The sequence below is a fragment of the Mesoplodon densirostris genome, chromosome 5 (assembly GCF_025265405.1).
Source record: "Mesoplodon densirostris isolate mMesDen1 chromosome 5, mMesDen1 primary haplotype, whole genome shotgun sequence".
Taxonomy (NCBI): Eukaryota; Metazoa; Chordata; class Mammalia; order Artiodactyla; family Ziphiidae; genus Mesoplodon; species Mesoplodon densirostris.
The window spans coordinates 48,676,363-48,699,976 of record NC_082665.1 but is presented as its reverse complement, the minus strand read 5'-3'; the positions used below and the strand labels follow the sequence as shown (position 1 = coordinate 48,699,976).

The 23,614-nt window shown below is 38.2% G+C and overlaps 1 protein-coding gene across 1 annotated transcript in view; it reads right to left on the bottom strand.

Annotated features, from left to right (window-relative positions):
* Window positions 1-23,614, bottom strand: part of ADGRG7 (adhesion G protein-coupled receptor G7) — a 71,048-nt gene that overhangs the window by 28,998 nt on the left and 18,436 nt on the right. The window contains 8 exon segments of the mRNA XM_060098802.1: window positions 4,747-4,843; window positions 5,718-6,064; window positions 12,271-12,383; window positions 15,257-15,412; window positions 15,746-15,870; window positions 15,873-15,911; window positions 18,605-18,712; window positions 18,826-18,965. Coding sequence (XP_059954785.1) covers window positions 4,747-4,843; window positions 5,718-6,064; window positions 12,271-12,383; window positions 15,257-15,412; window positions 15,746-15,870; window positions 15,873-15,911; window positions 18,605-18,712; window positions 18,826-18,965 — 1,125 coding nt within the window.

The window sequence follows — 23,614 nt, the reverse complement described above, 5'->3', positions numbered from 1 at the left end:
AGAAAATTGAAATCATATCAAGTATCTTCTATGACCACAACACTACGAAATTAGAAATAAACTACAAGAAAAAAAACTATAAAAACCACAAACGCTTGGAGGCTAAGCAATACGTTACTCAACAACAAATGGATCACTGAAGAAATTAAAGAGGAAATCAAAAAATACCTAGAGACAAATGAAAATGAAAGCACATGATCCAAAACCTATGTGATACAGCAAAAGCAGTTCTAAGAGGAAAGTTTAGAGCAATACAATATTACCTCAGGAAACAAGAAAAATCTCAAATAACAACCTAACCATACACCTAAAGCAACTAGACAAAGAACAAAACTGAAAGTTAGTAGAAGGAAAGAAATCATAAAGATCAGAGCAGAAATAAATGAAATAGAAATGAAAAAGACAATAGCAAAGATCAATGAAACTAAAAGCTGGTTCCTTGAAAAGATAAACAAAATTGATAAACCTTTAGCCAGACTCATCAAGGAAAAAAGGGAGAGGACTCAAATCACTAAAATTAGAAATGAAAAAGGAGAAGTTACAACTGACACCAGAGAAATACAAAGGATCATAAGAGACTACTATATGCAACAGTATGCCAATAAAATGGACAACCTGGAAGAAATGGACAAATTCTTAGAAAGGTACAGTCTCCCAAGACTGAATCAGGAAGAATTAGAAAATATGAGCAGACCAATCGCAAGCGCTGAAATTGAAACTGTAATTTTAAAACTCCCAACAAACAAAAGTCCAGGACCTGATGGCTTCACAGGAGAATTCTATCAAACATTTGGAGAAAAGCTAATACCTATCTTTCTGAAACTGTTCCAAAGAACTGCAGAGGAAGGAGACTTCCCAAACTCATTCTATGTGGCTACCATCACCCTGATACCAAAACCAGACAAAGATACCCCTCAAAAAGAAAATTACAGGCCAATATCACTGATGAACATAAACACAAAAATCTTCAATTGCTAGTATTTTACTAGAAATTCGAATCCATCAATACATTAAAAGAATCATACACCATGATCAAGTGGGATTTATCCCAGGGACGCAAGGATTCTTCAATATACGCAAATCAATCAGTGTGATACACCACATCAACAAATTGAAGAATAAAAACCCTATGATGATCTCAATAGATGCAGAAAAATCTTTTGACAAAATTCAACACCCATTTATGACAAAAACTCTCCAGAAAGTGGGCATAGAGGGAACCTACTTCAACATAGTAAAGGCCATATATGACAAACATACAGCTAGCATCATATCAATGGTAAAAAGCTGAAAGCATTTCCTCTAAGATCAGGAACAAGACAAGGATGCCCATTCTCACCACTTTTATTCAACATAGTTTTGCAAGTCCTAGCTATGGCAACCAGGAAAGAAATAGAAATAAAAGAATCCAAATTCTTTTGGTACGGCCACTATGGAAAGCAGTATGCAGGGGCCTTAAAAAACTAAAAATAGAGTTGTCATATGACACTGCTATCCTACTCCTGGTCATATATCCAGAGAAAAACATGGTCTGAAAGGATACATGCACCCCAATGTTCATTGCGGCACTGTTTATAATAGCAAAGACATAGAAGCAACCTAAGTGTCCGTGGACAGAGGAATGGATAAAGAAGATTTGGTACATATATACAATGGAATATTACTCAGCCATAAAAAAGAATGAAATAATGCCATTTGCAGCAACATGGATAGACATAGAGATTATCATACTGAGTGAAGTAAGTCAGACAGAGAAAGAGAAATATCGTATGATATCGCTTACATGCAGAATCTAAAAAGAAATAATACAAATGAATGTATTTACAAAACAGAAGTGGACTCACAGACTTAGAGAATGAACTTATGGTTACTGGGATGGGGAGGGTGGAGGGAAGGGATAGTAGGGAGTTTGGGATTGACATGTACAGACTACTGTATTTAAAAAGGATAAACAACAGGACCAACTGTATAGCACAGGGAACTCTGCTCAATGTTATGTGGCAGCCTGGATGGGAGGGGAGTCTGGGGGAGAATGGATACATGTATATGTATGGCTAAGTTGCTTTGTTGTGCACCTGAAACTATCACAACATTGTTAATCAGCTATATTCCAATATAAAATAAAATGTTAAAAGAAAAATGAAAAGGAGTGCCTCCAATCCATTAATAGATAGGTTAAGTCCAGCCTTAAGTAAAATGGTGAGAAAGAATAAAATTTATCTTCAGGATTTTGGGCCTCCATGTCTTTTCATCTGTAACCGAAGGACAACCTTCCTGGCATCTTCAATCTCACAATCCCTGACACAGAAGCAATAGGAGGGCACTTGGCTAAGAATTTAATAAAATCCTGCTGAGAAGTACTTTCACATCTCTAGACACTTCTTTGGTGACTAAGCAAGTGGCCATCAAAGTTTTAAATTAAAAAGATGGACATATTTCTGACCCAGGCAGCCTAGAGAAACACAGTTTAAAAGGGGAGGACAGGATAGAGAAAGAAAATGAATATCCAACTCTACCGGACAAAGACAGACTTGCAAATTATGAAACAATTTAGACAAATATTTATCTTTATCTGTATGAGTCATGAGTTACTTGAACTTTAGACAACACAATTCCTAAGTATTACTATTTGTACTATAGATCTGTGTGTGTGTGCATACAAATGTCTGTAAGCTTCCTCAGTTACCTCACACAGATGGGGAGACCTGGATAGGAAACAGGCTTGGATGCCTGTGGCCATGAGGAGGTGTGCTCTAGGAAGGGACACCTCCTCACCTCCTCCATCCTTTGTATTACTTGGAGAGAGAGTCACGCTGGATTTGTTCTCATGAGCCTCTCCCTTAGTTATTCTGAATCTAATCACCCAGATTTTGAAAAATAGACTGCTGAGGAGACAGATGGATCCTCCATGCAGACTAACCCTTGTAGGAGTGGTATTTCTAGAATTGAGATTGGAGAGTCACAAGGTCAAGGTTGCACCTGACAAACAGCTATGAACCTGAGGTCTGGAGAGCATCATAGGTGAACCTCAGATGAAGCGTTTAACTCCTTGGTGATTTTGTCATGAAACATGGGAAAAGACAGCTGTAGAAGATACAGCATATGCTTCCAGAAAATTCTTCCTCATGCATTATACTTTCCCAATGGTTACCTCAAACCTTCAGGGAAGTCTGAAACAGCCTATACGGTGGGACAGAGATTTGGGGGATAGAGCATTAAATAGGAGTGTGGCCTGCTCTGCAGTCACCCCTTAATTGGGTCCTGGCAGAGATAGCAGTACATCAAGGGAACTGAGTTAGGGGTTTCGGGTATGACTGGCAGAACTGGGAGCCATGGTGGGGGGACAGGGAGTATGATATATTGAGGAGCAACTTCTGGGAAGATAACTCAAGAAAACCCAAAAAAGTCCCTCCTCTTTCTAAATATATCCTGAAGAAATGTTAGCCTTGATGTGTGTGTATAGGGTGGAAAGTGGGGGAAAAGGGTCCAAGATGAAGCTGATATTCATGTTACATTTCCTTTCCCCTCTTCCCAACTCTTATTATCAGTTGCCTAGTGTCTTCCCTAACATCTAATACTGTACTCAGGAAAGAATCTGCTCTCAATTATTTACATCTTGGTGTGAATAAATTTAAGACAGCAGGCTTCTTTCTACTGAAGACTTCTGTAGGAGTAGGTCTAGCCTTGTGGCTTGGTTAGGATAGGAAATTAATAATAATGCAATTTGAGGTGAATTACCTCTCCCATGAGATATTTGCATTTTACTCCTGATATCTAATTGTAGAATTAAAATTTTTAAACTCATTGAAAGATATTTAATCCCAATCAAACAGAGAAAATAGTGCCCAGAGTATATGGTTCCTAAAATCAAGCCAGGCAGTTTAGCTCCCTATTCTACACTTGGTCATGGTCAGCTCTGGAAATAGGTAAGCACTCTGACACCACAGCCTTCCCTTGGGTATGCTTGCACATTTCCAAGAGTTTTGTTTTGATTTGAGTTGGTTTGGGACTTAAGGCAGAATCCAGGGATCAGAATGGTTGAATTTATAAAATAAGAAGGGAAGATAAATTAAAGAGCAGTTGCCATTTGGTAGCAGAAATACACAGAGTTCAGCACCACTTTCTTACTCTCCCCACATGGAAGGCAAATACCATGCATTCAGGTACTTCCATTATTGACAGTTAATTATTCATGCTGGAGTCACAGGGAGAATTTATGTATGATAAATCATCATGAAATACTCATTATAATCATATCAACATAGAATTGGTTCATAAGCATGGATAGTGCTCTTCAAGCACTTTCATGGATACTGCTCTTCAAACATTTTCAAGTGTGAAAATGTTTTCACACTCGCTTGACCCTTCATAGTAACCCCAGAGCAGGTATTACTATTATTGTTATTCCCATTTTCTAGATGAGAAAACTAAGATAAGGGGTCACTAATGACCACACTTCTTTTGTCCTGTGATTTTCAGACTTAATCAAAGAAGACAAATTTAATATTAAAAAGTTCACATTTATAAATTTAGAAGACAATTACTTGCTTTACGAAAGGATTTATCATAGGAAATTTTCATGCCACCATATTTAAAATATAATGTGTTCTTTGAGACTTTGAAATACACAGTTATAATATGACAATTATAAAGTGAGATGCATATTACAGTGACACTTGGACTCAATGTCATTGAATAGTTACACTCGTATCAAAGAAATGGACATTTAGAAAAATATAAACTTACATTTCCTCTTGCCAGTAGTCTAACTCCCACTGTGAATTATTCCCATTCTGAGAATAAATAATTCCCACTGTCACAGCTACCACTATAGCTGGCACTCCTACGTGATAAAGAGTCATAGAATTAATCATTTACCCAAGACTGGGATTAATTATAAAAGAACATGAATGAATTATACACCTGACCTTTTTCAGGATGTATTGTTCTTTCCACTATAGACAGTGTACTAAATGATCCTACAGATGTAGGTCAACAGTAGACATAGTTTTTCTGTGTTTTCCTTTCCCTATCAGTGTTGGCTATACATAACAATCCTATACTATTTCTGATTTCTTTGTAACTCTTACCACAACTTCCACTCTTAAATGGTCTAATTCCTCTTTCACTTGAATAAATTTAAATTTAGATAACATGAAAACAACTCTCCTTTGCTGGAACTCATTAAATTTTTCAAATTATTTTTCTTAAAAGAGTCACTCTGATTGTCTTGAAACATTTCTTTTAAAGTAGCTAGGAAAAGCAGGGTCGGGGGGTGGTGGGATGAATTGGGAAATTGGGATTAACCTATATACACTAATATGTATAAAATAGATAACTAATAAGAAGTTGCTGTATTTTAAAAAAATAAAATAAAATTCAAAAAAAAGAAATAAAGTTAATTTACAAAAAAATATATAAAGTAGCTAGGAAGTTTTTATGTGGTCTAAATCTCAAGTCAAATAAATAGAGATGTTAAAGGAAATGAACATGAAGTTAGCTCATGATGTATCTAGTATAGCTGCCTTGATCACATCTGCCTTCTTCACAGGAGAAGACACTCCTTCACGAGACAGAAGGCACTCTTAGTGATTGCTGGATTTTCCATCTCCCCTACCACAAGGCCTTGTACTATTAGGTCTTCAATAGGTGTTTGTTTAAATTAAATGATTTCAACAAAATTAAATTCCTGAGTAAGTGAAGAAGCAAACACTTACCCCATCCAATTAAAGAGATGAAAAGAATGAAATGCTGAGGAATAGGCTTCATGGTCCTAATAAGAAGGAAATAGAGCTGGGCAGCACTGAGTCCCATCCAGGTAAATGTCACTAACACAAAATAGTGAAGCAAGATAGCAATCGCAGTGCATGTGGGATTCAAGATGACAACGGTGTCTTGTCTGGACATTTCATTATTGCTCAAGTCAGTATTATCAGTGTCACTATGACTTGTCTTTAAGTTCTTATTGGAGTTTTCGATTCCAAACACAAAGAGGAGGTTGAAAATCAACATTGATGTGCACAGATTGACCAATACCCAGGTTTCTGAGGTTTTTCTGACTTTCCTGAAAATAAATAAATAAATATATTAATAAACAAAACAACTACAAAAAAAACTCCAGTGAAATCATGAGGGAACAAAAGAATATTATTACCCACTGTAAATCTAGCTCATAGCCCAGTGGGCCAGCTGGTAAACGGACCTTCCTAACTACACCAGAGAAACATTCTCTCTTATCTGATTCTAACAAAGTGAGTTTGAGAAAACAGGTTGATACCTCCTTTCTTGAACCTGTCTTTTAATCCAAGGTGATAGCTGTTTTCCAGAGATGCCCTCCTGTGAACTCTACTTCCTGGAGTTTATGCCCAGTGTAGCCCCCTCCCAGGGCTCTCCAGTGACTTGATATAACTAACAGAATGCAGCAGAAGGCCTGGCAGCCAGGGCCAACTTGTCCATCAGACAGTGGTGTTTAGCATCCACAATATGTTTATACTTCTATGGTCCACAACAAGGTCTTCTAATGTAAAACATGCCCAAGGACTGTTCCTTCATCTGAAGATACAATTTGTGGGTGTAGAACCAAGTTCTCTTTGAAACTCATGACATATCACAGGTCTCTCCAGTATTAAAGTTATAAAATTTCCATTCACTACCATCTAGATCCTTATGAATTTTTCAGATTATAAGGCCTCTTGAAATAAATATTTCACTATTAATGTGCTTAAAGTTCTAACACCTTCAAGAACTTCTCTATTTCTAATGTCTCAGAATTTGATGAACAAATCTGTTTGCTAATTATATATCGTTTACGGTCCTACCATAACATTCCACTATGGTCCTTCTTAGTCTTTGGATTCCCACACTGAATGAAAAGCTTATATTAAAACAGAACTCTGTCCATCCTCATGATATTTTAGTTGAGATTTTCTGGATAATTCAAAATTTTATTAACTCTTCTGAAAGGTTTAATGGGAAGAAATGCAAAAAGCATCCAAAAGAATCCATTTATATAAAAGTAAAGTTAGTTTTTAATTTTTCTCCAATTTCAAACATAAATTATCTACAGAGAGAACAGGCTATTTTCAAATAGGCTATTTTCAAACGGGTCTTCTGTATATTACTATATTCTGTGCATTTTTATTATATGCACAGAAATATATAATATATATATTATCTATGACAGCAAAACTGCTAAAAACAAGTTGATAGAGGACACACACACACACACACAAATATGATGACAATTGGAAAGGGTGAGATTTTAGGCAAAGAAACTATCGGGTTGGCCAAAAAGTTCATTCTAGTTTTTCCATGCCATCTTACAGAAAAACCCAAACGAACTTTTTGGCCAAACCAATAGTTACGCAGCTACCACAACTTATTCACATGGAACCAAATAACTGTCTGTTCAAGTCTCTTTGCAAATGAAAAGACAGATATAAGAGCCATTTTACTTTACATGACAGACATAATTACATGGCATGTAATTTTCCTTCAAGGCACTTACCACAATTTGTAATTATATATTTATTTCTGTATATATCTGTACAATGTCTGTCTTCCCCCCAAGAATGTAAATTCCAAGGGAGAGGGGAGTTTATATGTCTTGTTCATAGTTTTGTATTTACCTCCTCACATGTTGCTTGGCACATAGTAAGCACTCAATGTAAAAATTTTAAATGAAGGGTAAGAGACTCGTTAAGTGTGAAAGGTAAAGAAAAGAATCGGGGCTTCTCTGGTGGCGCAGTGGTTGAGAGTCCGCCTGCCGATGCAGGGGACGCTGGTTCGTGCCCCGGTCCAGGAGGGTCCCGCATGCCACGGAGCGGCTGGTCCCGTGAGCCATGGCTGCTGAGCCTGTGCGTCCGGAGCCTGTGCTCCGCAACGGGAGAGGCCACAGCAGTGAGAGGCCCGCATACCACAAAAAAAAAAAAAAAAGAAAGAAAAGAATCAAAAATAATTCTGGCTCTTTGGACAAATGGCTGATTCTAAGTATGGGGCAGAAAAAGTGAAAGATGTACCTGGACCATCTTGCTGTGCCTTAAATAAGGAAACGCTTATAGACTGATAGGGACATGAAAAAACAACATGAAAGGACTCCCTCCAGCTACACTGGAGAGTACACGTCTTTCCAAAGTAATATAGTGACTAAATATAGAAGGAATGATAGTTTAGAGATCATAATTCACCCACCAATGTAATCATATATACCAGTTAGGATGATCAGTGAATACCAAAACCACTGAGTAAAAGTTGGGGAACAGAATATTCACACAGTCTCAAAGTTTCACTGCATGGATTGCCTATTATTTACAAAGGGAAAAATTGAGATTTTACAGTATAGAAATCTACCAGACACTACTTTAAACAAGGAAGCAAAGGACACAGCAATAACGGGACAAACTGACATCATGCACTTCTTGCTGTGCCACAATGAAAAAGACTTAATGATTAGAATTCTCATCAAAAATATGTAACCTGTACCTAATCATTGGAAAATTTCCAAGAAATTTTATATTGTAGAATATTCTACCTTCTATAAAATAACTAACCTGAACACTTCAAGTATTTTAATGTCATGAAAGACCAAAACAAACAAATTTAAAAAGCAGAGGAATTATTCTAGGCTAAAGACAACTAAAGAGACACAATTACTAAATCAATGGGTGGGGGGGGAACAGCTAAAATGGACATTATTGGAACAATTGGAGAAATTTGGATATGGATATTAACATGATAACATTATATTCATGTTAAATTCTTGAGTAAAATATTCTGAGGATAATAATATTATACTATGTAGGAGTGCCCTTGTCTGGGGGAGATGCATACATGCTTGAAGAATTTAGAGATGACAGCCATGAAGTTTACAACTTACTTTCAAAATTTCAGGAAAAAATAGAAAAAGAGAGAAAACAAAATATTAACAACTGGTGAATCAAGGTGAAAGGTATTTGGGTGTTCACTTAGTCTCTTTCAACATTTCCACAGACTTTTAATTTTTTTAAATAAACTTCAGGAAAAAAATGTTTAAATGGCAGTATCTTTAGAACAAAAAATTCCAGAATCTACACACCTGAGAAAACAGTTGTGAAGGAATTTATTAGAGAGAAATAATTCTGAAAGAAAGAAGCATTGTGATACATCTTGAGTTTGGGAGGAAAAACCAGATGAGAATACATTTTCTTTTAGATTCCATATACAAGTGTTAGCATACGGTATTTGTTTTTCTCTTTCTGACTTACTTCACTCTGTTTGACAGACTCTAGGTCCATCCACCTCACCACAAATAAATTGATTTCATTTCTTTTTATGGCTGAGTAATATTCCATTGTATATATGTGCCACATCTTCTTTATCCATTTGTCAATGGACACTTAGGTTGCTTCCATGTCCTGGCTATTGTAAATAGAGCTGCAATGAACACTGTGGTACATGACTCTTTTTGAATTATGGTTTTCTCAGGGTATATGCCCAGTAGTGGGATTGCTGGGTCATATGGTAGTTCAATTTTTAGTTTTTTAAGGAACCTCCATACTGTTCTCCATAGTGGCTATATCAATTTACATTCCCACCAACAGTGCAAGAGGGTTACCTTATCTCCACACCCTCTCCAGCATTAATTGTTTGTAAATTTTCTGATGATACCCATTCTAACTGGTGTGAGGAGATACCTCATTATAGTTTTGATTTCCATTTCTCTAATGATTAGTGATGTTGAGCATCCTTTCATGTGTTTGTTGGCAATCTGTATATCTTCTTTGGAGAAATGTCTACTTAGATCTTCTGCCCATATCTGGATTGGTTTGTTTGTTTGATATTGAGCTGCATGAGCTGCTTGTAAATTTTGGAGATTAATCCTTTGTCAGTTGTTTTGTTTGCAAATATTTTCTCCCATTCTAAGGGTTGTCTTTTTGTCCTGTTTATGGTTTCCTTTGCTGTGCAAAAGCTTTTAAGTTTCACTAGGTCCCATTTTATTTTTGTTTCTATTTCCATTTCTCTAAGAGGTGGGTCAAAAAGGATCTTGCTGTGATTTATGTCATAGAGTGTTCTGCCTATGTTTTCCTCTAAGAGTTTTATAGTGTCTGGCCTTACATTTAGGTCTTTAATCCATTTTGAGCTTATTTTTGTGTATGGTGTTAGGGAGTGTTCTAAATTCATTCTTTTACATGTACCTGTCCAGTTTTCCCAGCACCACTTATTGAAGAGGCTGTCTTTTCTCTGTTGTATATTCTTGCCTCCTTTTTCAAAAATAAGGTGACCATATGTGCGTGCGTTTATCTCTGGGCTTTCTATCCTGTTCCATTGATCTATATTTCTGTTTTGCTGCCAGTACCATACTGTCTTGACTACTGTAGCTTTGTAGTATAGTCTGAAGTCTGGGAGCCTGATTCCTCCAGCTCCGTTTTTCTTTCTCACGATTGCTTTGGCTATTTGGGGTCTTTTGTGTTTCCATACAGAATCACACAAAAAAGCATATGCATACACACACAAAAAAAGAGAAAAAGGAAAAAAATATATATATATAAGGAAGAGAGCAACCAAATCAATAAACAAATCTACCAAGATAATAAGCTCTAAATACTAAACTAAGATAAACATAAAACCAGAAACAAATTAGATGCAGAAAGCAAACCCCAGTCTACAGTTATTCCCAAAGTTCACTGCCTCAATTTTGGGATGATTCATTGTCTATTCAGGTATTCCACAGATGCAGGGTACATCAAGTTGATTGTGGAGATTTAACCCACTGTTCCTGAGGCTGCTGGGAGAGATTTCACTTTCTCTTTGTCCGCACAACTCCTGGGGTTCAGCTTTGGATTTGGCCCCGCCTGTGCATATAGGTCACCTGAGGGTGTCTGTTCTTTGATGAGACAGGACCAGGTTAAAGTAGCAGCTGATTAGGGGGCTGTGGCTCACTTAGGCCAGGAGGAGGGAAGGGTACAGAATGTGGGGGGAGCCTGCAGCCACAGAGGGCAGCATGATGTTGCAACAGCCTGAGGCACACTGTGTATTCTCCCGGGGAAGTTGTCCCTGGATCACGGGACCCTGGCAGTGGTGGGCTGCACAGGCTCCTGGGAGGGGAGGTGTTAATAGTGATCTGTGCTTGCACACAGGCTTCTTGGTGGCTGCAGCAGCAGCCTTGGTGCTTCATGCCAGTCTCTGGTGCCTGCGCTGATAGCCACGGCACACGCCTGTCTCTGAAGCTCAGTTAGGCGGTGTTCTGAATCCCCTCTCCTCACGCACCTGGAAACAATCGTCTCTTGCCTCTTAAGCAGTTCCAGACATTTTCCTGGACTCCCTCCTGGCTAGCTGTGGAGCACTAGCCCCCTTCAGGCTGTGCACCAGCCAACCCCAGTCTTCTCCCTGGGATCTGACCTCCGAAGCTGGAGCCTCAGCTCCCAGCCCCCATCTTCCCCAGACAAGCCTCTCAGGTTGGTGAGTGCTGGTCAGCACTGATCCTCTGTGCAGGAATCTCTCCGCTTTGCTCTCTGCATCCCTGTTGCTGCACTCTCCCCTGTGGCTCCAAAGCTTCCACCCCACCCACCCCCTCTCTGCCAGTCGAGGGGCTTCCTAGTGTGTGGAAACTTTTCCTCCTTCACAGCTCCCTCTCAGAGGTGCAGGTCCCATCTCTATTCTTTTGTCTCTGTTTTATCTTTTTTCCTTTGCCCTACCCAGGTACGTGGGGAATTTCTTGCCTTTGGGAAGTCTGAGGTCTTCTGCCAGCATTCAATAGGTGTTCTGTAGGAGTTGTTCTACATGGAGATGTATTTTTGATGTATTTGGGGGGAGGAAGGTGATCTCCACATCTTACTCCTCCGCCATCTTGAAGGTCCTCTCTCAAAATCTTTTTTAAAGGTTTTACCATTTGAAACCTTAATACAGTTTAAAATTTACTTTTATCCTCAAAAACTTGCTGATTAGCAATGTTTCTCTCTTTGCCAATGCAGATTGGCAGTTATGCTTCTATTCAACACTAAGGAACTGTGGCATTGATGAACTATGGGACCACATTTTTAATGTGACAAACTTGTAATTACATGGTATGTAATTTTCCTTCAAGGCACTTACCACAGTTTGTAAGTATACATTTATTTGTGTGTATGTCTTAGTCTCTCCAGGACTGAATATCTTGTAAAATGAGTATGTTGAACTAAATCTGATTTCCCTTCCAGTTCCAAGAGACTGTATTCTAATGGGAATATGCTGAGAGGAAATAATGTCAGGATAGCAATTTCTCTCATGAGAAGAGCCTGCTTCCCTTCAGGTTACCTAGTGCTGACCTGTAATATAATTGTGAGAGCCAGACCAGCAATGGACCATGCACATCCAAATGTGGAAAATGCACGTAGTGGTTCAGGATACTTATATTCCTTTTTGAAACTCTGGAAAGTAAGTTGACTCATTATTTTTAAATAACCATTCTGAAATATCTATGAAAGTCAACATAATAAAGAGATACACTGATTAAAGCAGATATATTGATCAAAATAGCCAGATATGTCTTTTTTTACATTAAGCTGTGATATTTTAAAAGGAAATAAATCAACCCCTTATCTCTAAGCAGTATACATGAAATAGAGGCTTAAGAACAGTTACCTAACTAATTCAGTTAGGCAAGACATATATACTATTCCTCAATGTCTAAAATCAAAGTTGTTTGTGTTAGATCTAAATTGGCTAGAGTTGCTTTATTTACCCATTAAATTATTTTTATGTGTAACTATAATCCAAGGGAAAATCTGCATGTCTAAGCTGATGTACTAAAAATAAAGTTGCAGAAGTATTTTTATGGACATGGAAAGATATTCAAATGATCCTGTTCATTTTTCTTTGGAAAACGGGGTATAATTTTTATGTAGTATATCTATATCTACCCCAGCTTTTTAGTATGTAGTCATAGAAAAATATATTCCACATGAGTACGTACTCTTAGAAATCTGGAGAGGTAATAATGGCGGTCACTGGGTGGACAGGATATATGTACATAATTATTTTTGCTTGTCTGTACTTTCTAATTTTTTAAATTGTTAAAATTAGAAAAGCTGAAAATGCTTATTTATAAAACATGAAAATAATATAGAAACATAATTTTAAAAAGCACACGTTCCTCTTTACTGCCTCTACCCCACATCATACCCTACCTCTTGAAATCCTACTCTTCTCCAGAGGTGACCTTTTTATAGGTGCTTACAAATATTATCTATGTCTCTTTGCACAAATAAACAGGGGTTTGTTAACATAATCAAATTATTTTCAAACTGCTATTCTAAGATATCATACACATTTTTCCATATCAGTATATTTCTGTTGAGTAAGTAGACTCACTCTGTATGCAATGACTATGTATTGCTTTAGTAGGGAAAAAATAAAAATAAAATAAACTTTGTTTTAAAAAATAATAAAACAAAAAGTTCACATTACTTCCTATGTGCAGTATACTAAGTAGATGACAAAGAATCATAGAATACATATATCTTCAGATCTTAGAAATCATCTATACACTCAGAGCCTATCTGCTCTTAAACTTTACATACGGGCCTCCCTGGTGGCGCAAGTGGTTGAGAGTCCGCCTGCCGATGCAGGGGATACGGGTTCGTGCCCCGGTCTGGGAGGATCCCATATGCCGCGGAGCGGCTGGGCCCGTGAGCCATGGCCGCTGAGCCTGCGCGTCCGGAGCCTGCGCGTCCGGAGCCTGTGCTCCACAACGGGGGAGGCCACAACAGTGAGAGGCCCGCATACCGCAAAAAAAAAAAAAAAAAAAAAAAAAAAAAAACTTTACATACAATTCTAATCAGCTTTTTTTTAAAATTTTGCAACCCAAAACTAATTACAAACATGAGTAGGTGGGCACTGACGCAGATCCAGACATTAGTAAGAATAGCTGAAAGTCTGACTTCAAAAAAGGAGAAAAATAAGTATGACAGTATAGTCTGTATCATTTAATATATAAAGCAATCTGAGCTTTACACAGCTGTTCAATAACACTAATGATCTTAAGATATCAAAAAAGGTAAAATTTTATCTTTACATTTCTGATTGAGAAAGTAGATCTCTCTATAATGCAAGTTATAAAATAAATAGTCAAAATCAATTTTTTTTTTTTTTTTTTTTTTTTGCTGTACGCGGGCCTCTCACTGCTGTGGCCTCTCCCGTTGCGGAGCACAGGCTCCGGACACACAGGCTCCGCGGCCATGGCTCGCGGGCCCAGCCGCTCCGCGGCATGTGGGATCTTCCGGGATCGGGGCACGAACCCGTGTCCCCTGCATCGGCAGGCGGACTCCCAACCACTGCGCCACCAGGGAAGCCCTCAATTTTTAAATATTTGTAATTAAAATAAGAAAATGATAGTTATCTCAAAAATATTTTAAAAGCAAGGTTCTATAATTTGATATTTTATGTTGTACCAGTATGTTCTAGATCTCCATTGGCTCCTCAAATACGGGTACATCTTAGCTACTAGAAAATTAAAACACCTGCTTCTCTTTGGAAGAGTCATAGTGTTACTAGCCCCTTAGTAAAGGTAAGACACTCTACATGCCTCCCTGTTCCACTGCATATAAAAACATTCCATCCAGTATATAAACAAACATTTTTGTTTTCACCAGAATAATAGGTTTCTGGAAATGAAACAAACAGAAGCCCGTCTTCCTAAAAAGGTCAGCCCAAGAAATCTCAGAGGTGTATAAACAGCTGCACACCAGAGCTGTTGCCAGTTACTTGTACAGGGTAGCACAGGAGTGAAATGGCACACATAGAGGTATTATGGGACAAGTTGAATTAAAGAGCTTTTCCTCTTATATCTTCTGGCACAAACTTAGTAACTTAGGTGATTACAATGGAAAAAGCTTTGGGTAACTGATGCAAACTGCCCACCCACAGCTACACATGTACTGAACCTGTCTTCAGCAAACAGCTATACAGCCTTACCTCTGGCTGTGGCAACTTCATGCTTCTGATATGTGAGTTAGTTGAGTGGAGTCCGTCAGCTCCTCTTTTGCACATGGGCTCCCTTCTCATTATTAAATACACAGTACTGAACTCATCTATCCTGAGACTATATTGCAAAAAACTCTATTCTACTTGCCTTTACCAGTACTTCCCTTTTTGGTCCTCTAACTCCATTCCCTGTTTTTCCATTTAATCTGAGTTGAGTGTCTATGTAAACTAACCCCCCAAATTATCTCCAGTTAGTACATACCAAAATCGTATATAAGGAAATTCTTGTCAGGAAGGAGATTACCATGTACACCCTTACCATCAATACCGCAAAGTTAGTAGCATGGTTGCAGCAGCAGCGCAAGAATCCATCAATGACTCCTTTTTGGTGACAGCCATGTGTGTCCCAATCCTTCAGGGAAAAATTCCAATAGACACAGGCATAGGAATGAAGCTGTAATTCTTTTTCATTGTACTGTGAATTGATAAGACAATGGCAACTGATTTTTCAAAATGCTTAATTGGGTAGAAAAAATCAAATAGGCCAAGATAAGCATATGAGAAACCAATTAGACATGTACAAAGCATAGCATCTTCATTACAGATTGAGGAGAGGAAAAAGGTTATAAAATTGAAAGTAGTTAATTTTGGGTTTAGCTAGTCTACAAAAATATGGATGGGGGAAGTTAAAGTGGATACTGTCAAGGAATCTTTCAAAGAGTTGTTCTGTGAATTTCTTTTGCCCAAACTGTCCCTGGTTTTGTAATCAAGAGTGGGCTGAATTATTTCTGTTAATAGGAAAACTCACCCTTGGACTGAAGACCATTTCAACAGAAGTGCTCTGATCTTCTTCCACATTTTCATCAGTTTTGCTTGAGATAATGTTTTGACTAAAATGTGATTTAGCTATAAAAGTTTTTGATTGGAAAAGCTGTTGTTCTAATACACTACAAAGCCACATGCCTTGGCATTAGCTGTGAGGGGGGAAAAGGACACTAAAATTAATAAATGAACCCTAGGGTAAGCAAGAAACAAAGTCCCATGCCATCACTGAACTGCGTGACTGCTTAATACTTGGGTAAAGTACAGAAAACGTGGTTTGTCAGCTGCCTTTATTTAATTGCAGTGTGTAATTTACATATATGATCTGTGGTTGGCTATTCCACCCTCATTAAGTTTTTCCTGAGATAAGATTCCTTATGTTCTAAATGGAAACCATAATTCCTGCCTAATCCACCTGAAAAAAAATTGGAAGCATATCATGTATAAAGTAAACATTCTTGCTTTCTATGCAGTGAGACGGAGTGAACACGATGTGAAGGTAGCTCAAGACCACGTTGCTTCCCCCACTGATAAGACATCAAACAAGAAACAGCAGAGGGTGAACAACAGGACAGCTGTACCTACAGGATTGCTCTGTGAGGTCTGTCTCCCATTCAGAGGGACCCAGCAGGGACCACTGTATTAAGAGACTGGAGCTCAAGTTGTGCATATCAGGGAAACAGCAGAGGGTGAACTCTGCTGTCTTTCACAAGTGAAAAACTTGTGTGTGTGTATTTGCGTGTGTGTGTATATATATATGTGTGTGTGTGTACACACACACACACACACACACACACACATATATATGTATATTGTATATACAAGGAAAACTAAAGCAGTGGTGGTGAGACCAGCCTAACCAGTCTTGTGCTTTGAGAGATAGGCAGGCAAGGCCCTGGCAGCCCCCCAAATGTCCTCCACAGCCAGCTACTTTGCTCTGTCTTCATCTGGGAAATAAAGACATTGGCTTCTGAGGTGTTTTCATGGCACGTTAAGCCCACCAAATTGTTCCTCCTGGATACTAGGTGACAAAGTTAACCCTAAAAATGTAGTATGGCTTCTTTTTAATCTTATTTTTATAAAAGAATGACATGCTTGATGTAAAATCCAAATCCATACAAGTATATAGATTTAAAACATGAAATTCCCTACTCACCCCTCTCCTCATTTCTACAGTATTCTGGTTATTTATTAGAAAATCATCTTTTCATCTAGATAATTAGATTCACTAGAATAAATTATATTTACCATTATCTTATAATTTTAAAAGAATCTCCATATCTCTAGACATAAACCTCCTTGATGTTTATTTATATTCTCTTTTTTCTTTAACAAGTTTGTCAGAAGCTTGCATATTTTTCATTAGTCTTTCATGGAATCAAATTTTTATTTTGTTGATCAACTCTAGCATTTGTTAATTTCTATTTTTATTAATTTATGCTCTTTTTATTAATTCCTTCCTTCTATATTTCTTTACATTTATTTTAATTTTTATGCCTCTTTAGCTGAATGATTATTTTTTAACAATTTCTTTTATTATCTAATAAATTTATTAAAGGATATACATTTTCCTTTAAATACATAAATTCTAGGCATACTGAATACCTAAATACAAACACAAACACTAAAAATATTCAGAAGCAAATATAGGAGACTAGCATGACTTTAGTAGAGCAATGAATTTTTTTTAAGTACCAATTACAGAAAAAAAGATTGATACATTGGACTGCATTATGAATTAAAATTTGAGTATGACAAAAGACATGAAAAACCAAGTAAAAGATAGCTATAGACTGGAGAGAAGATATTTGCAACTTCTACAACCAATAAAGAATTAGCCAATTAGAATTATATAACCAATGAGAATTATGAACTTAGTCTTTCTAAAATATGTACTTTCTGGCACTGGATTTTTTTATTTGGGGAGAGAATAAAAGTAAATGTGTTGCTTGGTTTGCTTATTGTAGTTGAATTAACCAATTTTTTTTTAGACTCTGAAAAGTACAATATATGGATACCAAAGGGGAAAGAGTGGGGGGTGGGAGGAATTGGGAGATTGGGATTGACACATATACACTAGTGATACTATGTATAAAATAGACAACTAATGAGAACATACTGTATAGCACAAGGAACTCTACTTAATACACTGTGGTGATCTAAATGGGAAGGAAATCAAAAAAAGAGGGCATATATGTATATGTATAGCTAATTCATTTTGCTGTACAGCAGAAACTAATGCAACATTGTAAAGCAACTATACTCCAACAAAAATTAATTAAGAGAAAAAAAGTACAAACATTTCAAGATAGACATAAGAATTTCTAAAGGGCCACATGCAATATGATAAGGAGCTCATGGTGGGCACCATACTAGTAGAGGTAACTGAAAATTGGTACTGCAAGATGATGACTGCATCAATTACATAAAATATCCCAAGGTCAGGTCTATAGGATGAATTTAAGCCTGTGAGTGCCATTCCACTAGTAAACACAGGCAAAGCTTATGACTGAGTATTTTTTAAATGTAGTTTTAAATGTAAAACTGAACCACTTTAGCTAGATTTCTGTTGGAAAACAGATTTGCATCCATGGCCAGAGCATTTCAATTCTGCTACCCTCCAAAGGGTTTTTGCAAAGAAAGAGAGGAAAAAATAAAAAAAGAAATTATCCCTATGGCCTAGAATAGTAGACTTGACATTAACATAATTTGTCAGAACTCAAACATACTCAAACACAAATTATTCAGTGTGAAACAGTAAACATTATTTCTTGTTCAATGGATGTAAGTTATTAATTCCATGAATTGGAGTGCATTTTTTCATGTAATATAATTTGAGACCTACTTTTCGTGGTGTTGAGCAAGATCTGAAGTTCAGCCTGTTCATTCAGATTCAGTTTGTCCACACTTGCATTTACAACTGTGGAACCAGAAACCAGAGAATCCCTAGTTCCTATGAGAAGGAAAAAAAGCAGAATTTCATAAAAGTCTACACTTTCACGAATAGAGCATTATCGGTAGCAGAATGCTCTCTGCTATTACAAGAACCTGAAACAAACAGCTCACCTTTCAGCACAGTGAAGAGAACACCTGTAGATCCCACAGTGCCTTCTGAAGAGAAATTAACAGACTGTATTGCTATATTAGGTTCTACCACTGACGTGTTGCTCAAAGACAAGGAACAAGTTTCAATTTGCTCAATAAGCCTGCATAGAATAAAACGTAACAACATAATATTGTGGAGATTTGTCATAAAATCAGTTGTGTGTGTCCCACATTCCAGTAGAAAGGAATGACCACAGAATTCATGCGATCACAATATTGGCACAATTCCCTAAAAATATCTGACTTTCTTTATGAGAGTCTTACTTTGTTACTCATACCTTTTTTTAAAGTTCTGGTGGACTCTTCCCACTGACAGGTACCTTGGACACAGATGCCAGAAAGCTGGAATTCAAGAATGACAGATTTCCCAGTAGAAACGGTCTTTGTTATGCTGCTTTTCTCATAAAAGGATGGCGCTACCACCCCCCAATCACCAGGCATTTGATTCTTGTTTCTCCAGTGTTGAGACTCAAGTTCCACTTATTCAGCTCTCTCCTCTCACACAAACCCCTCGGGTTCCAAAGCATCTCTTGTAAGTGTTGACTCCTGAGGTGACAGTTTCATATGGAATTATGGAAGAGCAGAGCTCTGAGCTCATTGCCTCGGCTATTAACTAAACTTTGCAGGTTTTCACAATGTTCTTTTCTACTTTGGATAAATTAGAAGATAGATTAGATGGACAGTGGGAGGGAGTGGGGGGAATCTGTTAATTTGGTGTTCTCCAAAGGTAAGTCATAAGACTGTTTCTTTTCCTGTTTCCTATAAAAAATATTTCCACTCTGTACTTGACAAAACAAAATGTCTGTATCTAAGATAACTGGTTCAATCTAGTTTTCCCAGAAATGAAAGAATTTCATTAATATGTAATTGTTCTTTATTCTAAATCTTTATTCCTGCCACTAATATATCTTTTCCCTTCCCCAAGTGAGATTTTAAAAAGAAATAAATTTTTAAATAATTAAAGAAACTTCATAAAAAGAATGTGATAGTCATTCATATGGAAACATTCAAGTCAACTTCTCTATTTCAAAAGTTTTCCTTTCATAACACCATTTTCTGTAATTTTCAGCAATTCACACTATGCATTTCCCACTTAATGAATAGCAATCATACTCCAGAGCTGCTTTCGACAGGAGTACCTAACACAACTGCAATCTGCTAAGAACATAATTCATGCATTCATTCAACCAACAGTGTCTGTTGAGCACCCACTAAAAGGTCAGTACCTGTGAAACACTGGGGATACTAAGGGGAGCTCCTTCAGGCATTTGAAGGCTAAAGGGAAAAATGGGCCAGGTACATGGGGGTATTTGCTGCTTTTAAAGGGCTGCTCTAGCCACAGCCACTTGTAAGGCCTTTATTCCTTCCATATTATTCTTTCCTCCTCTTGTCGTAACTGATTGGATGATAGGTGGGTGCATGTCTCAGAGATCCCAATCAGGAGGCTGGCCATCAACCTGGTACAAATGACTAGAAGCAATCAGATTCTTTCCCCTAGGAATCTTCCATTTAGTGCAGCAGTTATATCAGAAAAGCCTGGCTTTCAAGGGGACCAGAGAGGTCATTAGAGTCGGCCCTCCGTATCCTCGGGTTTCGCTTCCGTGGTTGGTTGAATTTGCTAATGTGGAACCCCCCGCAGATACGGATAGCCAACTACACCATTTTATATAAGGGACTTGAGCATCCGGGCATTTTGGTTTCCGTGGGGAGCCGGGGAGGTAAGAGAGGGGGCGGTCCTGGAACCAATCCCCCACGGATACTGAGGGAGAATTGCATATCATTGTAAGGACAAATACAAATTAAAAATGAGAGGCTTAATTCTTCCTGTGGAAAATAAGGGAAGGAATTTCACTCCCCTCCTTTTTCTTTGAGCATTTACTTTGGAAAACTTGCAGGCACTTTCTCTTCTCTTTGAAATGTAAATAAATCCTTTTGAAAACTAGATTGGCATTTTGTCAGGTTTATGATCTAGGAATGTCTTTCTCAGGGACCTGGGAACCATCTCTTTGAAATGGAAACATCGAGGGAGCTAGCTAGTGCCCCTATCTCCCAGTTTCTGTGGGAGAGTAGTAGCTTAACTTCGGTGTGTGGGCACCTTGCTCCAAGTTGCAAAACTACCTCCTTTCATAAAGATATGAAAGGTTTGTTCTTCCTCTGGATAAAGTCAATTAGCTAACACAAAAGGTCACCTCAATTACCCAGTTAACTTAGGATAAACTGTGTGTGACAAATAGTGCTGTCGAGTTCTCTTAACTGAGGACTAGTTATTATTTATCTGAAAACATGTATGTAACAGGTTGTATCTGCTTGCCTACATAAGGAGGTCAGATTCCCTTCTTCCTCCCAGTCTCTTAGGGGTTTGTCCGTGATGTTCGTCACATTCTGGTTTAATGCTTGTACAATAATTAAAGTGTTTTCTTTCTCTACTACCTTTGTGGAGAGGATTTCTGGGTTGGGAGAAGATTTTGTTTTTAATTTTACTTCCCCAACATCATGAAAGGGTTAAATTATGAGAGAGAAGAAACTATAAATAAAGATGAGACATACATACATGTTTACTGAGTCATGTTAATGATAAACACAGCTGCTAACCTATTTTTCCAAGATTTAATATGGATAAGTCAGGTATTATGCTAGTGATTTACATACATTATCTCATTTGAGCCTCACAAGAATCCTGCTGAAGTGAGTCCCAAAATCACTCCCATATTACACTGAAGAATCTGAGGCTCTTTGGAGAGATATGGAGTAATTTGGCCTAAATCATGTAGCTACTAAAAAGCAATCCTAAGGGCTTCCTTGGTGGCGCAGTGGTTGAGAGTCTGCCTGCCGATGCAGGGGACGCGGGTTCGTGCCCCGGTCCGGGAAGATCCCACATGCCATGGAGCGGCTGGGCCCGTGAGCCATGGCCGCTGAGCCTGCGCGTCCGGAGCCTGTGCTCCAGAACGGGAGAGGCCACAACAGTGAGAGGCCCGCGTACCGCAAAAAAAAAAAAAAAAAAAAGCAATGCTAAGATTTGAATCCAGAACCGTGTGATTTCAACAGCCTCTGCCATTACATTCTCCCACAGGGAAGACCCAAAACTGCTCTACTGAGAGCTTCAAAGCTGCCTTGGAAGCCCTGCCATCATCCTCCTGGTCCAGCATCCATAGGGCCCAGCTGTATTATGATCCTGTTCCTAGGTTCCCAGGAGATTCCATATGCCTCTTTACAGTAACTCTCTTTTGGTTAAGATAACTTGATCAGCTGTCTTGTAAGCAAAGAAAGCTGGCTAGAACAGAAATGCAAACAGAAATGTGCAATGGAAATGTACAAGGTAGTCAGTATTAGCAGTTTTATGTTCCCAAAGTTAGGTAAACAAGGACAATTAGGAGCTTGAACGTAACAGCAAAGTTTCAAGGTTATGGATCAGTCTTTACAGCAAGTGTTCAAAATGGAGAAATAAGGTCTTAGATTCACTGATTGAGTCAGATGCTTTTACCAGCAGGGACTCTGCCCTGGCTGGGCCCACTTCAACACCCTGCCTCCTCCCAGTTTAGAACAAGAGAATACATGAAAGGATGCTGGAGAACTCTGCCGTGACAACAACGTGCGATGACTGAAGCTGGAGTGAGTTCTTTCCTCCCTGTCACTCTCTTCTGTTTCACTCTCACCCTGTCCACTTCTCCCCATATGTGTAGAAGTGGAGTTCAGTAGCTTAGAGACACAAAAAGAAAACTGTCGATGAAAGAAGGGGAAAGTCAGAGTGAGATTCACCATTTAGGCTGGTGCCTATCAGGAGACCTTGCACGTTGGTCTCACTTAAGTGGATGGAATTTGGAAAGGAAGAGTTGCCCCAAGTAACAACTAATTTCCTTCCAGGAGAGAAAGGAGAGAGAGAAAGATAACCTCTGTTGGCAGCTCACCAAGAGTATTCTCCTGAGGAGAGCTAAGGGCTTGCTGACACAATTTTAGGGCTCGAGATTGAGGCGAAAGCCTTATTTACATGAATAAAGACCTGAGTCCACAAGGGTTTATGCAAAAGATCACCTGGGAGAGGGTAAACTGATAGCCCATCCTTAGACAAATAAGTAGACTAGAAATTCGGAGTGGGAGGAAGGAAGGATTGAGTGTGGTTACACCATTTCATATTTCAACGCATCCTATATTGAAATGTTTTATTTATCCTCTAAACACCTTCTTCTATGCCATTTGGACTTTACACATAAACTGCACAGAATCGTTTTCTTTTTTCTCCATGCCTTAAGCCAGTAAAATTCATAACTGTTTATTAATGGGACAGTGTTTTCATCTATCTCATGATCTGTGACTTTCTCAGCCAAATCCCACAATGGCTCTTTCCTCAGCCTTCTCACCAAAAACATCCACTCCTCTCCTTTGCCTCCAGCAAGACTGCAAACACAGAACCTCCAGCTCTGAAGGGAGTTCACTGAACATAGACTCTGGACCAACTTCAAGAAAAATGGGAGTGTTCACACTCCCAGTGAGAAGGACTCAGATATTTTCTAGAGAAATCTGAAGTCATAAAATACACCAGTTCAATTGTTTATAACACCTCTACCATCGTCTCTCAGAATTATAATCTTGTGAATGTCCTGTTTCAGGCATTTGCACTTTTTCTACTTTGAGGACTCAACACTAAATAGGTACTGGTTATAATATTAGAGAACTGAGACCTACTAGGAATTTCTCCTAAGGAAATAATAGGTCATGCGAACAAAGATTATGCACAAGAATGAAATACCAAAAG